Source organism: Capricornis sumatraensis, chromosome 5 (assembly GCF_032405125.1).
Source record: "Capricornis sumatraensis isolate serow.1 chromosome 5, serow.2, whole genome shotgun sequence".
Taxonomy (NCBI): domain Eukaryota; kingdom Metazoa; phylum Chordata; class Mammalia; order Artiodactyla; family Bovidae; genus Capricornis; species Capricornis sumatraensis.
Window position 1 is genome coordinate 91,127,116 of NC_091073.1, and position 17,771 is coordinate 91,144,886.

General features: G+C 37.2%; 1 protein-coding gene across 1 annotated transcript in view; it reads left to right on the forward strand.

Moving 5' to 3' along the window:
- The window catches only part of PTPRZ1 (protein tyrosine phosphatase receptor type Z1), a 143,051-nt gene that overhangs the window by 49,827 nt on the left and 75,453 nt on the right, over positions 1-17,771 (forward strand). The window contains exons 3-8 of the mRNA XM_068972417.1: positions 2,010-2,189; positions 4,365-4,516; positions 8,003-8,098; positions 8,884-8,950; positions 14,684-14,841; positions 14,986-15,136. Of these exons, the coding sequence (XP_068828518.1) occupies positions 2,010-2,189; positions 4,365-4,516; positions 8,003-8,098; positions 8,884-8,950; positions 14,684-14,841; positions 14,986-15,136 (804 nt within the window). The remainder of the gene's footprint in view (positions 1-2,009; positions 2,190-4,364; positions 4,517-8,002; positions 8,099-8,883; positions 8,951-14,683; positions 14,842-14,985; positions 15,137-17,771) is intronic.

Genomic DNA, 17,771 nt, shown 5'->3' on the forward strand with positions numbered 1-17,771 from the left:
ATTTCATGCAAAGATGGGCTCAATAAAGGACAGAAATGGTATGGACCTAACAGAAGCAGAAGATATTAAGAAGAGGTGGCAAAAATACACAGAAAAACTGTACCAAAAAAATCTTCACAACCCAGATAATCACTGTGGTATGATCACTCACCTAGAGCCAAACTTCCTGGAATGTGAAGTCAAGTGGGCCTTAGAAAGCATCACTACGAACAAAGCTAGTGGAGGTGATGGAATTCCAGTGGAGCTATTTCAAATCCTAAAAGATGATGCTGTGAAAGTGCGGCACTCTATATGTCAGCAAATTTGGAAAACTCAGCAGTGGCTACAGGACTGGAAAAGGTCAGTTTCCATTCCAACCCCAAAGAAAGGCAACACCAAAGGATGTTCAAATGACTACACAATTGCACTCATCTCACACACTAGTAAAGTAATGCTCAAAATTCTCCAAGCCAGGCTTCAGCAATACATGAACTATGAACTTCCAGATGTTCAAGCTGGCTTTAGAAAAGGCAGAGGAAGCAGAGATCAAATTGCCAACATCTGCTGGATCACTGAAAAAGCCAGAGTTCCCCCCCAAAACCATCTATTTCTGCTTTATTAACTGTGCCAAAGCCTTTGACTGTGTAGATCACAACAAACCATGGAAAATTCTGAAAGAGGTGGGAATACCAGACCACTTGACCTGCCTCTTGAGAAATCTGTATGCAGATCAGGAAGCAACAGTTAGAACTGGACATGGAACAACAGACTGGTTTCAAATAGGAGAAGGAGTACATCAAGGCTGTATATTGTCACCCTGCTTATTTAACTTATATGCAGAATACATCATGAGAAACGCTGGGCTGGATGAAGCACAACCTGGAATGAAGTTTGCCAGGAGAAATATCAATAACCTCAGATATGCAGATGACACCACCCTTATGGCAGAAAGTGAAGAAGAACTAAAGAGCAGTTGATGAAAGTGAAAGAGGAGAGTGAAAAAGTTGGCTTAAAGCTCAACATTCAGAAAACCAAGATCATGGCCTCTGGTCCCATCACTTCATGGCCAATAGATGGGGAAACAATGGAAACAGTGGCAGACTTTATTTTTGGGGGCTCCAAAATCACTGCAGATGGTGATTGCAGTCATGAAATTAAAAGATGCTTACCCCTTGGAAGAAAAGTTATGACCAACTTTAATATGACAGCATATTAAAAAGCAGAGACATTACTTTGTCAACAAAGGTCCGTCTAGTCAAGGCTATGGTTTTTCCAGTAGTCCTGTATGGATATGAGAATTGGAGTATAAAGAAAGCTGAGCACCGAAGAATTGATGCTTTTGAACTGTGGTGTTGGAGAATACTCTTGAGAGTCCCTTGGACTGCAAGGAGATCCAACCAGTCCATCCTAAAGGAGGTCAGTCCTGGTTGTTCATTGGAAGGAATGATGTTGAAGCTGAAACTCCAATACTTTGGCCAGGTGATGCGAAAAACTGACTCGTTGGAAAAGACCCTGATGCTGGGAAAGATTGAAGGCAGGAGTAGAAGGGGATGACTGAGGATGAGATGACTGGATGGTATCACTGACTCAATGGACATGAGTTTGAGTAAACTCTGGGAGTTGGTGATAGACAAGGAGGCCTGGTGTGCTGCAGTCCAAGGGGTGGCAAAGAGTCAGACACAACTGAGGGACTGAATTGAACTGAATACAATATAAATGCTGTGTAAACAGTTGAATATATGATGTAAATCCTATGTAAATAGTTGTCAGCACTTAGCAAATTAAAGTGTCCTTGGAACATTCTGGAGTTTTTTCCTAAATATTTTTGCTCTGAGGTTGGTTGAATTTGCAGTTGTGAAACCCGTGAATACAGAGGACCAATTGTAATTGTTCTTAAGAATTGGTTTAAAGATGTCTCAGTTTTTCCTAATGTTGTCTATTTTTATGTAACATTAACTACTTTATAAACATAAAATTTAGCTTTTGCGTAGTTATTTAAAAACCAAACTTATTGCCATTTTTTCCTGTAGGAGCATTGAATCAAAAAAATTGGGGAAAGAAATATCCAACATGTAATAGCCCTAAACAGTCTCCTATCAATATTGATGAAGATCTTACACAAGTAAATGTGAATCTTAAGAAACTTAAATTTCAGGACTGGGATAAAACATCTTTGGAAAACACATTCATTCATAACACTGGGAAAACAGGTAAAATACTTGCATTTTATTTCTGTCTTTAATATGGTTATCAAACTTAGAGTATATTTAGATTATTTTCATTATATTTTTCTTTAAATGATGTATGTATTATGAACTGGATAGAAACTGTAGGTACAAGAAATCAAATAGAAAATTGGAAGTTTAGACCTTTTGAAATGTGTACAAAAAATTAAATAACCAAAGTCATAATGTTCTCTAGTAATATAGCAATAAAGATGCCTCCACAGGAAGAACTGATAAAGATAATATATAGCTAATTAACTTAATAACTTTATCACTGGTTAATCACTTAGTCAATCGGGATTTCTTTCTCTTGTGCATTTTATTTGATCTTTTCTACTCAGTGTATGTTATGTTCAATACTTGGATGTGAAAAAAGCAATCTACTATAATTGAATTTTAAGAAAGTATTGGTCCTTCTAGATAGAAAGTTTTAAATTATATACTATACTTAGGAAGCACTCTCTAATAAAGCTTTTTTTCTTAGTATACAAATTATAATATCATAAAAATTCCAGTAAGCAACAAATAGAAGTTTACAAAAGCTAGCATTTTTTTCTGATGCTATGTTTTAAATGAAATTATATGTATATCAACAAGTTATGTAAAAGCAAATATACTCATGGGAAAAAGATTAGAAAAAATATTTGCCATAGTAGTAGCCATGTTGGGGTGATTTAATTGTAAGTGATATTTTTCTCTATTTTCCATATTTTGCTGATATAATTGTGTGAATATGGTAATTTAAATCCTGTGAAGGTAGGAAGTTTTCTGGATCAGTGCTTGACAAATAATAAGCACTCAATAAGTATTTCTTGAATGAATGATTTTATATGTTATAAGAGGCCTGGCGTGTTGCGGTTCATGGGGTCTCAAAGAGTTGGAAATGACTGAGTGACTGAACTGAACTGATAATGTATTATTAATTAAATATATAATAGTATATTCTCCTAAATGTTAGACATTTTAATTACCAGTTTTAGTGGGTGTTACAAAGAAGTAAAGCATGTAATCTCTGCTTCATTTTTCTTAGTGGAGTGTAGTCAAGCCCTTGATCTTTAGAGCCACACTTTCTAGGTTCAATTCTGGCCATTTAAAGCACAGTATGGAACTTTGAGAAAGTTCCTTAACTTGGCTGTGGCCAATTTCCTTACCTTGTAAAACAGGGATTGTAATGGTATCATCTTCCATTGTGTAGGATCAAATATTTAATACATGTAATGTAATGCCTGTCATGTCATAAGTGATAAATGAATGTTGACCATTATTGTTGTTTGTTGCTACTGTTATTATTCATGAAAATGTATATCTCTGACTAGCTGGTGCCTGCTGGGAAAAAAAAAAACACAGCTTAGAAATTAATTATATTTTGCTCAGAAGTCTTTACACTGCGCAGTATGTTGGATTTGGTTCCAAATGCCGAAAGTGATTTCTGCCTAATGAAACAAAGACTATTTAAATCTGACTGAGAGACATTGAAATCATGCGTTAAACTCTGAAGGGAATCATTAATTCCCAGATGACTCCTAAAATACAGATAGTAGATGGTATCTGCTAGGGATCTCTAGAGTTTAAGATTCTGAGACTTGCCAGCGAGGGTTCAAACATGAGATGGCTAAAACCCCTTCAAAAGGAAAAGGCCTCCCGCCTTCCTTGCCACAGTCTAGGACAGAAATTCTGAAGCTTGATGAAGCCTGGGGTGATGCTTGGAAACATAAGGAGATGGGACAAAAGCAGCAGCAGCTTGATAAGGAATAGAAACAGGAACATGAGAAGGTTGGAGAAAAGACCTTTCCTTTCCAGTCTCCTGTTCCTTCTCGCTTTAACTGTCCCCTCACCACCATGTGAGGCATTAGGGGAGCAGGGTTTTGGATGCCAAACAAACAAAACGTAGGCTACCAAACAAACAGGGTAGGTGAACTACCTGTCTCTTGCTTTAAGTGTTGTATGGCAGTTAAGATCTTGGATTTATTTTACACTTGTGGCAATAGAATACATTAAGTATATTATGCAGTTACAAAGTTCAGCTTTCAAAATTATAGCTTACTTTTTAAATTTATCAAATACGTTATGTTCTTAATGTACCTTAATAGAAGCAAATTTAAATTTGTAATTTTGATTTTCAAAAACTTAGATGTCAATTTATTGGTTTTTTTTTTCAAGTGGAAATTAATCTCACTAATGACTACCGTCTCAGTGGAGGGGTTTCAGAAACAGTGTTCAAAGCAAGCAAGATAGCTTTTCACTGGGGAAAATGCAATATGTCATCTGATGGATCAGAACATAGTTTAGAAGGGCAAAAATTTCCACTAGAGGTAAGTCAGTAGTCCCACTAGTTACTATTTCATTTTCTAAGTCACTGGGATTTCATTTAACATATAATTTGATTCCTTTGTAATGTAACTTTATGACTTTCACAGTTATATTTTGTTTACTTGGTTAATATCTGCATTTCTCTCTGGACTGAGCTGTATAAGATCTATAGTTGATTTTCCACTTTCTAGTAATGCTGAGTGTCACGTTATATTATAGATGATTAGTAAATATTGATGAGTGAATGAATGAATGAAATTCTTCCCATAGCCCATTAGGGAAAAAAGGGGGAAACTTCATCAACGTACTAGAAAATCAAGAAACTTCACATTAAAGTGATAAAATGTTTCAAATTTAAAATCAGCAAATAAATATAATGCATAGTAATATACAATGAAAAATGTGAGCACTTTCACACATGTCTGGAGAAGGTGTAAATTGGTAAGACTTTCTGGGAAGCATTTCACTTGTTCTTATCAATAACTTTAGATGTTTTATTCTCAATACTTACATTTCAGTTTATAGCAGTTTAGTCTAAAGAATAATTAAGGACATACTCAAAAATTTGGAGCCAAAGACTTTTTTACAATAATAAAAGTTGAAACAAAAAGAAATAATTATATTACAATGGATTATTATAGATCTTGTAAAAATCCTGTTTTAGAATGATTTATTTAACAGAAAAGGTTCATTATAAGATATGAATGCTTTTAAAAAGCAGAAGGTAAAATAGTATATACAGTGTTATTATTCTAAATTTTGTAAAGCAGGAAACTAATGAACGGTAGAGAGAGTACAGTGTCTAAGTCACGCCAACAAGGCTTGAATATTGGCTTCACATTTAGTTATTGTTATATGACATGACATTGTATGAATTATTTAATTTCCCTAAGCTTCTGTTTCTCGTCTGTGAAATTGAAGTAATAGTAGTAACACTTCTCTATAGAGTTATTAGGAGGATTAAATGAAAGGTTGAATTATTACTATTGTAAAAATAATGGAAGGAAACCAAAAAACATTAATTGTAATTTTCTCTGGGTGATGGCATTATTACCTTTTCTCCTTTAAAATTCTCATATTTTCTAGGTTGCCTGTGTTAAAGTTGTATTTTTACTTTTATAATTCAAAGCACTTATTGATAATGAAAATAAAATGAGTTAATTATTTAATAAAGGATTTAAAAAAATAATGTGGATAAGCACATTCAAATGTGTGGCTTATAATTTCTTAAATATCCTTAAAGAAAAGTATATTTATCAAATCTTGTTTGTCAGAAATACAAAAATCAACTCATTGAACATGTAACATTCTCAGTTCTAAGAGTTTAGCTCTCTCACAGTACTCCTTAGAACAAAGGTGAAAATCAAGAAAACCCTAAAAATAACACTAGCCATGATTCAGTAAAATAAACTGTACAGAATCTGTGTACTAAACCTCACGTATTTTTCTTATTTGGAAGCCCCTCAAATCATCTTTCAGAGATGTCATTTGTTTGTTGTTTCTTTTTATTTAATTTTTAAACATTAATGGGTTTTATTTTATTTATTTATTTATTTATTTTTATTTTTTTTTGCCAAACCATGTGCTTTGCAGAATCTTGGTTCTTCAACCGGGGATTGAACTGAAGCCCACAGCAGTGAAAGCCCTGAATCCTAATAACTGGAGCATCAGGGAACTCCCTGTTGTTTATTTTTTAAAACACTTACCATATAATTGTGCGAGCAGGAGCAACTATACTCCAAGAAAAAATAAAAAATAATAAATTGTCTCTCCAGATTTTGGTTGTTTGAGTTGTGCTAAATTAAATGATGGAAGTTTATTGAATAGCTAGGTCATTCTCAAATAAAATAATTTACTGAAACATTTTTTAAAAAATTGTGCAAGTGGAGAAACTAGAGGGTATCCTTGATTTGCTCTTTTTTCCTGGCCTCTCACATCCTATAATCATCTCCTCAGTTCTGCCCCTAAATGATGTGTGACATCAGAAAAAGGTTCCCACCATCTTGGTCTCTTACTTGGATGTGTAAGTCCCTGAAGCTAGTTTCTCTCCAGTCTTAATCCCTTCCACTGGCCATCCCTACCCCTTAGCCCTGCCCACCCCACCCCCCCCCCCGCCCCCATCAAGGACTTTCTATTGCCCTCCAGCCGAAACTGCTGGGACTACCTCACAGTCCTTCTTGCTGTGACCCCTGCCCACTTCTCCAATCTCATATCTCTCTTCTCTTCTCGCATGTGCTCAGCTGAAATCCTAACACACTTTCAGTTTCCCACACTTCTCATACTTTCTTGCCTGTAGGCTTTTCCTAGCTGGACCCTCTGACTTGAACATACGTTTTCCTCTTCTGCTTTCTCATTTGCCAGCTTTAAAATCATTCATGCTTCAGGGTGGCCGAAAGGTTTTGGTGACCATCCAAGACAGGAGACACTGCTTTCTTCTGCTTCACACCCACTATTTCTCTGATCATAGCCCTCACTGCACATTAATCATCTCTGAGGGTTCTGTTCTTACCTTAGTTACATCTCTAAACTACCTGAGTTATCTAATTTCCAAGCCCATGACACAAGGAACATCAACCTATCAGAGAGTGAAGGCTATCCTAGATGTATGGACTGAAGCAGAAATTAACAAGATAGCTCAGATAGTAGAGACTCTGCCTGCAGTGTGGGAGACCTGGGTTCAATCCTTGGGTCAGGAAGATCCCTAGAGAAGGAAAAGGCTAACCACTCCAGTATTCTTGCCTGGGGAATTTCACAGACAGAGGAGCCTGGTGAATCCGTGGGAGCCCATGGGATCACAGGGTCAGACACGACTGAGCGACTAACGCACACATAACCTCACAGCAGGAGGAGAGGCTTGAAATAAGGAATTTAGGACTCCTTTGGTATTTTTTAGGTAGAAGCAGAGATTCCTTGAGGGTTTCACTCTTAGTAGAGCTCAAGACAGTAATATCCAAAACTGGTAACTCAGACCATCAAGTAAGTCACGTCCATTCAAGGAAGGTTGAAACCATATTTGAAAGAATTCCATCAAAATATTTAAAATAGCATCTGATTATTTATTTTATTTGGAAATTCCCTGATAGTCCAGGGAGTAGGACTTTGTACTTTCACTACCAAGGATGAAGGTTCAGTCCCTGGTCGGAGAACTAAGATCCTTCAAACCGCTCAAAGTACAGCCAAAAAAATTAAAGTAATATAAATTTATTACATTTGAAAATTGCTCAATCTCATAGTGGTAATTTCAGGTCTAGATCTGTCTAACTTCGTATTTTGTTCTTTGTTGAAGGGTAATTGATAGTAAATGTAGCTTTGTATACATGTAATTAATAAAATATTTTGAAATTTTGCAAAATATAGAATTACATCAATTATAAAATGTCTCAACTTGAATGTATTGAACTGATAAATGATCTAATTATTTTACTGTCTCTTTGCTGAAGTTTTTGTGAAGTCTGTATGTAATAAAGCCATCAATATTATGTTTATAGATGCAGATTTACTGCTTTGATGCAGACCGATTTTCAAGTTTTGAAGAAGCAATTAAAGGAAAAGGGAAGTTAAGAGCTTTATCCATTTTATTTGAGGTAATCATATGTGTATATACATATGTATTCACAGGGATTTAGCACTAACTTTTCAATCATAGGGAATATCAGAGCACATTTTTTTTAACAAATAGAAGGGCTCACAAGTTTAATGATAACTGGTCACCATTTCAAAGAGAACAACCTCTTGCCTGGTATGTTTAAAAGAGGACTCTTACTCACAGACTTAGAGAATGAACTTATGGTTGCCAGTGGAGGGGTTGGGGGGAAGGGATAGTTAGGGATTTTGGAATGAACGTGTACATTCTGTTGTGTTTAAAATGGATAACCAACAAGGACCTGCCGTATTGCACATGGAACTCTGCTCTATGTAATGTGGCAGCCTGCGTGGGAGGGGAGTTTGGGGGAGAATGGATACATGTATGAGTATGGCTGAGTCCCTTCACTGTTTACCTGAAACTGTCACAACATTGTTAATAGGCTGTACACCCATACAAAATAAAAAGGTTTTTGTAGAGGGTCTCTTGTATTCCTTAGTTAGGAATGTCACTTCTAATCTCTATACTTGTGCACTATGAGATTTGCCCATTTGCAAAGCATCAGTGTGATACAGCAGCAACTGTGAATAGTAACATTTTAAATTCTTTTCTTAATTGAAAATTGAAGTTATCAGGTGTTTATTTTATTTATTCTTACTTTGCTGTGGAAAAAAGTGTGCCTTTAGAGGACATTACTTTGGAATACTTAAAATGGAATTCACTAATCTATACATGAATACCTAGTCAAATATTTCATACCATTTTTAGAATGTCATTCTTTCACAGGTTGGAGTAGAAGAAAATTTGGACTACAAAGCAATTATAGATGGAGTGGAGAGGGTCAGCCGTTTTGGTAAGCTATCTGGAGAAATCTCTTTCTTCCAGATTTACTTTGGATTTGTATGAATTTGCAATATTATTAAAATTGCATGTACCAAGGAATAAGGGAAGATATTTGTAAAGAGGAGAAACCTCTCACATCTGACCCTTGACAATTTATACATTTCTCACTGAAGAACAATTTAATCAGAAATTTTTGTCACAGAAAATCATAAAATGTTAATGTAAGAAGGAAGTTGAAGTTTTCTAATTATTGAAAATAATTTAATCACATTATGCATTTAAGTGTATTTTTTTACTCTATCTCTGCATGGTTCATCTATAAAAGACTCTAATGTGTGATCTGAAACCAGTTAATTTTAATAAAAATTATATTCTAAAGTGAAAAGGGAATTGTTACTCAAGTTCAAATTATTCCATGGTGGTTTCCTTGGTAAGTCCTTTGCTCTACCAATATAAGATTTTTTGGAAGGTGGATGCTTACATAGAACAAGACACACTGTGCTTTTATATTGTTCTGCTTCCTTTCTCATAGATCTTGTCATTTGTCACAGCACATGCTTTCGACAACGTTGGCAGGAAACAGAAAACACATTATTTTATTTTTATTAAGCACCCACAAACAGGGTATTAATGTTGTCCTGAGTTATCAATAAAAAGAGGATTATTCCTCTCAGGAAAGCTGCAAAATTTGAAATCAGAAACACAACTCACAACTGATCATTTTCTTGAAAGCAGAAATCTGGCCTAGGATTAATTCATCTTTGTCAATTTTATGTGGGAACCTGAATTAACCAATCTTTTCAGAAGTTGGGAATATGTGAGCTCCTACAGTACAGCTTTCATTTTTTTTTTTTGAAAGGTATAGTCAAACACAGCATCAAGCTGTTAGTTATCTCCTTGCATCTACCCAGATTATAAAATTTAACACTGAATACCATAAGCCCCTCTTAAGTTCTCCCTCATTTAGTCAGAAAGTGGAGTCTGTGCAGACTGCAAGAAGGCAACTAGTTTGAAATCCTACACTTAAAATGATGTAAAATGTGAACATGAATGTTCCCAGGCCTTGCACCAGGCTGTGGGGACCGCAGAAGCGATGCTAATACTAGTTGCTAGTCCTGATTTGTGTAACTATGACACTTGGACCACTTAATTGAAGCCTCTTCAGTGTTTCTGGGGGACTGTAGGAGGGTATAGTACCAGCTTAGGAAATCAGTTTGCTCATGTTCTTGGACTAAACTTTCCTTTCTAATATCTACTGTCTGTAAGCCATTAAGGGGGATACTTCATCAGAACCTGTCACATAATACCCTCCCTGGGAATTTGGGTTTCCTAATAGCATCCTGCCTCTGTCCTGGAAGCAGAACAAATGGTCCCCTGGGCTGCCTGGGAACACATACTAGTCTGCCCTCTGTTCCCCTCTCTGTCTTCTGTCTCTCTACCAGTGCACCAACTTCTTCCCTCCTTTTTTGCTTTTTTTTAACAAAAAATAAAATCCTCCACACCTATCAACTCATCTACTTAATAGTTCCATATACTTAGAAAGGACACCTAAGCCCATACAATTGGTAAGTGGTAAAGCCAGGATTTAGAACCTGTCTGTCCAAAAAGATTGTTCCAATATATTGTAGAGATTTATATTAGTTCTGTATTTCCAAACACCTATAAAACACCTGTCAATTTGATTGAAATAGTTGTGAAATGTGATCCGTCCAAACTAAGTAAATTAAGTCCTCCCAGAGTTAAACGTTTCCATTTTGAGAGTTCTTGGATTAAATTTAGTCCTATTTCAGAGTCTAGAAAGTCCCCCAGTGCCCAGTAAGCAGAAGGCTTTCCAATATTGGCTGCCCTCCATCGCTGCTGGGAATTTGAAGGCAATGCTGGTCTTTATAAAGTGACTCAGAAACTGCAGCTAAACTCCCAAATCTTGCCACGTATTCTTCATATAACGTGAGTTCCACAAAAACCAACATTTTCCAAACTTCCTTCTGATTATAAAATCTGTCTTATCACAGTGTGAGCTGGTGGCTCAGTTCCTGTATTTTTTTCTAAGAGACAAGCCCATCTTTTCCCTTCCCTCTTTCTTGTGTTCTGTTCTTTCCCTTTCTTCCGTCACACCTACTTTATATTAGGCATTGCTCTCACATGGAGTGGTGAGAAATAGGGTATATAGCAATACAAAGATAACAATAGAAAGATAATGCATTAATCTTCCCCAAACAGAGCCCACGCACACTCACACAATAATTGTTAATTGAAATCTTTCAAGTTGCAAGGAAGAGACACACCCAGGTAACATAGTCAGTGATTCTCAAATGGGAATCCTCATCAGATGACTTGTGTACAAAAGTCATCTGATTAGTCAAGTGATTAGAAAAGCATTCCTAATCACAAAGGCAGCCCAGGAATTTGTATATTGACAAATCGTCACCACCACCATCCTAAGTCTAATTATCCTGGGTGATGTTTGGTTTTAAGTATTAAATGGCTTTCCTTTCCCTGGACCTAGAAATGGTCTTTGTCTTTATCTCCCTCTCACTCTCCTCATCTTTCCCCCTCCTGCCATCAGCCTCCCACGGAAGGAAGATCTGATTGGTTTGTTTATCACTGATTAAGAAAGAAGAGGATGACAGAGTGAATGACTGATCACAAATAGAGCAACACTGGCTCGTGTGTGATTCTTGTTTAGCAATAGTGAGGTTATTCAGATGAAGTGCATGTTTTTGCATGCCACGAGAAACCACTTTAGTCCAGTTTTCTTGTAAGGTGATGTTGCAATTAAAAAATACTACTGTGATTTCAAAGTCTTGTCATATTGGAAAGAAACTTAGGACATGCAGGTACATAATAAAAAGGTAGAAAGTACTCAACATATTCATAACAGAGACTAGATGAGTGGTGTGAGGTTCAGAGGCAGGAAGAATGGATTCTATAGAAATGAGGGAGGGAGGAATCACCGTTTTTTCTGGCTCTTTCGCTTCTTCCTAACTTTTTCCCCCTTTTCTTTCCCGATTTCACAAAAATTATCTACTTCACCATCCCTATTCAAATCTGATTTTCCTTTTCTGGCCTCTGGGTCTCCTGTTGTCAGTTTCATTTCCTACCTAAATTAGCAGGGAGTCAATTTCTGGCTCCTTACTTAATTAGTATTCTCCACCTCCACATTTCCACAGAACATTTGTAAAAGTTTTTCCTTCATCAAAGGAAGAATTGTAGTCCATTGATGATTAAAAAAGAGGCTATTTAATCACAAACGTTCTAGATATCAAAAACATAATTTGAAAATGTTTAAATATTCACATGTTTGAAATAGTTTCCTTAGTTTCTGAGAACTTGAATCTGAGTCTGAATTCTAAAAAATCTTGTCTTGACATTGCAGGAGAGGAAGACATACTTTTAGAAGTTACTAATTAATCCTTTAAACCTAATGTAACCTGAATTTTCTAGTGGATTAAAACTAGATTTAGGTTGTACATATACAGCACTATCAATTCAATCAACAGGTTTTTTACTTCTAAGATTTAGTCTTAACTTCAGGCTGGAAGAAGTTATCTATAATTTTATTAGCACTAGCCCTCTTCCTGAAAAAATTTCTATATTACAGGAAAATTAATATTCAGTAATTTAATTTTTGTGTGCACTAGTGTGCTCAGTTGTGTCCAGCTCTTTGCAACCTCATGAACTGTAGCCCACCAGACTTCTCTGTCCCTGGAATTTTCCAGGCAAGAATACTAGAGCGGGTTGTCGTCTTCATATTCCAGAGGATCTTCCTGACCCAGGGATCAAACCCAGGTCTCTTGCATCTCCTGCATTAGCAGGCAGATTCTTTACCACTGAGTCACTTGGAAAGCCCAGTGGAAATAATTTTTTTTCCATGAGGTTGTGTCCAGTCTTCATATCGTATAGAACTGTAATATACTGTTAAGGTCATCTGATCCAATTATTTCATTTTAAAAGGAGGAATGTGGGATTCACTAAGACTAAAATCTTGCAAAGCCTTCACTCTACTTGAGGTTTTCAACCCTGGCTGCATGTTTGAATCACCTGGGGATTCTTTTTAAAATATGTAGGCACACCAAGCCTAAAAAAAGTAGATGCCTAAGTCCCACTGCTGCAGATGGGGTCTGGGACACTGGTATTTTTTTTTTTAATGCTCCCCAGATAATTCATGTGGTACTACTCTGCACTGTGGCACCTCGCTTAGACTAGATGAAATTAGCTTCGAGGACTATTTCTTAATGACCTAAATGTATGAGACAGAAAAGAAGACATGCACTTGGCTGGGTAAGTCAAGAGGATGGGAAAGTAAGTTAGATACTAGTAAGCATGCGTGTGTGCCCAGTCACTTCGGTCATGTCTGACTCTTTGCAACCCTATGGACTGTAGCCAGCCAGGCACCTCTATCCATGGTACTCTCTAGGCAAGAATACTAGAATGGGTTGCTAAGCCCTCTTCCAGGGGATCTTCCCCACCCAGGGATCAAACCCACTTCTCCTGCGTCTCTTGCATTGCAGGCAGATTCTTTACCCACTGAGTCACCTGGGAAGCTCCTGGGAAGCATATTGCTGCCCATATGAGTGAGAACTGGTACACCGAGGGCTAAATGGCCAAGGCAGTACCTTTGGTAAGAGCCATTTGAAAGATGCAAGATCAAAAATGGGACTTTTCAAGGAGACAGCTATAATTGGGTTGTTTCAAGGTTCCCAGACTTAGGAAAGCTCTACCAATTTTTTGTAGGAATTCGCTATTCTTAATTCAACTTATAAATAAAAAAATCAATATTTTTTATTACATGTATAAAATTTGAAATACATTTCCTATTCTTTGCCTTGCCTTTTTACTCTCTAAATGGTGACTGTTGACAAATAGACTTTGAGTATCAGGTAGATCATTTTTCCCTCTGTGAATAACGCTTTCTGCAAGCTATTTCATAAATCTCAACCTATCCTACGATTATGAAGATAGTTTTCTATGTTTTATTCTAAAAGCTTTATTGTTCGGTTCACATTTAGATCCAGACTCTACTTAGAATTGATTTGTGATTATGGTGTGAAGGAGGGAATAAAGATTCATGGTTTGCATAAGTATATCTGATTGATACAGCATGGTTTATTGAAAAGGCCATGTATTTCAACTACGTAATAATTTTTCCTGTTATGAGTCAAATAATCACATATGTGTGGGTCTGGACTCTTTATTCTCTTCCATTGTTCTCTTAATTCATCTTTGCCTTTTTTTTTCCTTTTTCTTACTTTATTGTAAATAAAAAAAATGTCCTGGTCCTCCAGTTCAGTGTAAAAAATGGTGCTATAAGATGTCCTTGTCTCATTCTTTATCACTAGGGGAAGACCTTTCAGTAAGTCATCCTAAAATATAATGTTCATTATAGATAATTTTCATCAGAATATGGTTTTGTTTTCCAGAAGTTGGTATTCAATCTTACTGAATGATTTCCCAATATCTATTCATATGGCCATATGATTTCTGAATCTTTCATACATAAAAATAATCTTTCCAGCATCTTGCCCATGTAAAGATAGAGCAACTAACACTATGTTGTGATATGTGCAAGAAAATTTAGACTATGTCAGTTTTATCTCCATTTTAGATATGTATCTAAAATGTTCTTAAAATTTAAGTTCTGATTAAATATATACCAAAATATATGTCTCAGTTTCATAGTGGCTTTGAACAGCCAAGCTCCAGTGTTAGGATTTCAGCTGAGATGTATATGATTCCTTTGTAGGGAAACAGGCTACATTGGATCCATTCACATTGCTGAACCTGCTGCCAAACTCAACTGACAAGTATTACACTTACAATGGCTCCCTGACATCTCCTCCCTGCACAGACACCGTTGACTGGATTATTTTTAAAGAGACAGTTAGCATTTCTGAAAGCCAGGTAATCTTGGAAGTTCAAACAAATGGAGTAATTTGAAGCAATTTTAAAAGAAATATTTTCTACAGAATATCTGTTTTAAAGCATTTGCTGATATGCCTTTGAAGCAAGTATGTTAAATTATAAGTTAAATTATCTTCTTTCCAGTTGGCTGTTTTCTGTGAAGTTCTTACAATGCAACAGTCTGGTTATGTCATGTTGATGGACTACTTACAAAATAATTTTCGAGAACAACAATACAAGTTCTCCAGGCAGGTGTTTTCCTCATATACTGGAAAGGAAGAGATTCATGAAGCAGGTGTGTATTGAAATATAATTTTTCTGTAAGTCCTATTTAATTCAGTGTTATAGGAGGTAATTGTGATATCATGGACAATATACAAGACTTTGATTTTGGGAAATATTTTGATTATAGAGTTGTAGCCTTTAGGTAAGCTATTTAACTTCTCTGAATCTCAGTTGCCATATTTATAAAATGACAATTAAAAATATCTGTCCTCGGGACTTCCCTGGTGGTCCAGCGGTTAAGATTCTTCCCTGCAACATGCCAGGGAGCAGCTACACCCAGGCACAACTAAAGAGTCCATGCCACAAGGAAAGACCCCACGTGATGCGACGAAGATCCCGTGTACCATAGTAAGACCCAACACAGCCAAATAAATAATACAGTTGTGAATTATGTGCACACACTATAAAGAAAATCTGTTCCTCCTTCCATGCATAACACCATTTTGCAAGTAAGAAACACTGAGATTCAGGAAGGAAAGTTTTTTCCTAAAACATGTAGTAGTAGGTGGCAGCCACCTACACACCTCCAAATTCACTTTATGGCATTTGCTTGTGTTAACAGCTCTAAGAAGGGAAAGAATAAGGGTGAGGTGTTCAGAGCTTGGGAAGATTGCTTCTTGTTGAGATAACTTGGGAATCTCCATGGGAGAAGCACATTTGACCTGAGTCTTAACATGTGTTGGGGTTTTAAAGAAGTACTCATCTGTGTGTTGGCAGCTCCCAGAGAGGCTAGTGCCTAGTAAGGACAGAAACCCAAGGCACTGAATTATTAATGAATAAAAAGTGAGTCCTTTCCCCGGTTTCCTTCTTTGAAAGAAAAGAAGTTTGTCCTTGTCAAGCCCAGGCGATGGAGAGGAGGCAGAGGGAAAGCCTGTGGAGTGCCCTCTGGGTCTTTTGAAGCTCACACAGCAGTCAGAAGCCTTTCAAAGTGTCCAGAGGACACAATCATTGCGTCTACTGACTTGTTCTTTTCAGTTCACTGTGAGGGTGCGCTGGTTCATGAAAGAAAGAGTTGAAGTGGCCTCTGCTTTGGGGACTGAAAACCTTTCCAAGAACATGGTCTTCTTTGATCCCAGTCCCGTAAGGAATTTTTGGCTGTGTATAATATTAATTCAGTAATCGTCTGCTTTTGAAGATTAGGCATTAAAGCAGCATATTTCTGTTGTTTCAAAGTAATATTTGTGAAAATTGTTTATCCTTTAACCACAACATAAACAAAGTTCAACAGTGATGAATTGCTGTGTTTACTGTGACATTGTTTCAAATTAATTGCTTCAAAGTGAGGAAGTTTAATTATATTTCTACCAACAATACTAAATACTAAAACCTCCTATGTGGTAAATAATCCCCAATTGATTAAAAAAAAAAAATAGATCTAACCATCTCCTTTTCTGAAATGCAAATGACCAAATAACAAAATATATACAATGTTTTGGCCATGTGTTAATCATACTGGATTAGTTGAACTAGTTATTAGTTATATTGTATTAAAACTCTTCAGTAGCTCCCATGGGCTTTCCAGGTGGCTCATTGGTAAAGAATCTGCCTGCCCCAGTGCAGGAGAATCAAGAGACATGGGTTTGATCCCTGGGTCAGGAAGATCCCCTGAAGGAGGAAATGCAACCCACTCTAGTATTCTTGCTTAAAAAATTTCATGGACAGAGTAGCTTGGAGAGCTGCAGTCATGGGGTCACAAAAAGTCAGACACAACTGAGTGAGCGAGCACAGCACACAAAAGCGGCTCCCACTGCCTTTAGAATAAAATCCAAATTGTTTGTCATTGCGTGGTAGGTCCTGTCTAGTACTTACTGGCCTCAGTGCTTACTCTTCCCCGGCCAGCTTCCTTCCTTTATCCTGAACTCAGTGAGGTCCCTGAAGAGGGCAGACCACACTCTCCCAGGTGGCACCCAGACACGCTTTTTCCTTCCCATGACGTGTTCTTCCTTGCAGTCTTCCTTTGTTGTCTCCTCCTCGTCCTCAAGACTCAAGTACATAGACAGTTGCCTCCACCAAGGAGCCGTGTCTGACCCTCCACCCAGCCCTACCAAGCCTGGCACTGGCCCAAGAAAGGACTGTGCGTTTATGGAAGTGCTGAGCCCATTCAGTTCAGTTCAGTCGCTCAGTCGTGTCCGACTCTTTGCGACCCCATGAATCGCAGCACGCCAGGCCTCCCTGTCCATCACCAACTCCCGGAGTTCACTCAGACTCACGTCCATCGAGTCCGTGACGCCATCCAGCCATCTCATCCTCTGTTGTCCATAGGGTACCAGATAAACGATGCTCTTCTGGAGGTGCACAGTGTGCCAGGAGCTCCTACACTCTGTGCATCCAGACTTCCCAGCAGGTGCTGCGGTATGATATTGTCTGTTTACTTATCTGTCCCCACCACCACCCTCTGAAAGAAGTAACGAAGTCTTTTATCACTTTGCCTCCATTGCTGGGCAAGAGTAAAGCTCTCATTCATCAGCTATTCACAAAATGAAGGAATTGATTTGTGTATAATAGAAGTATGGCAGGATATAGCTTGATGGGTGCTTCTTGCATCATTTAATGTGTAAACCCATATGAATGGATTTAATGTAGAATATTGGTTTTTCTGGTTTTTTTTTTTGAATTAAAAAAAAATTTTGGCCACGTCACATAGC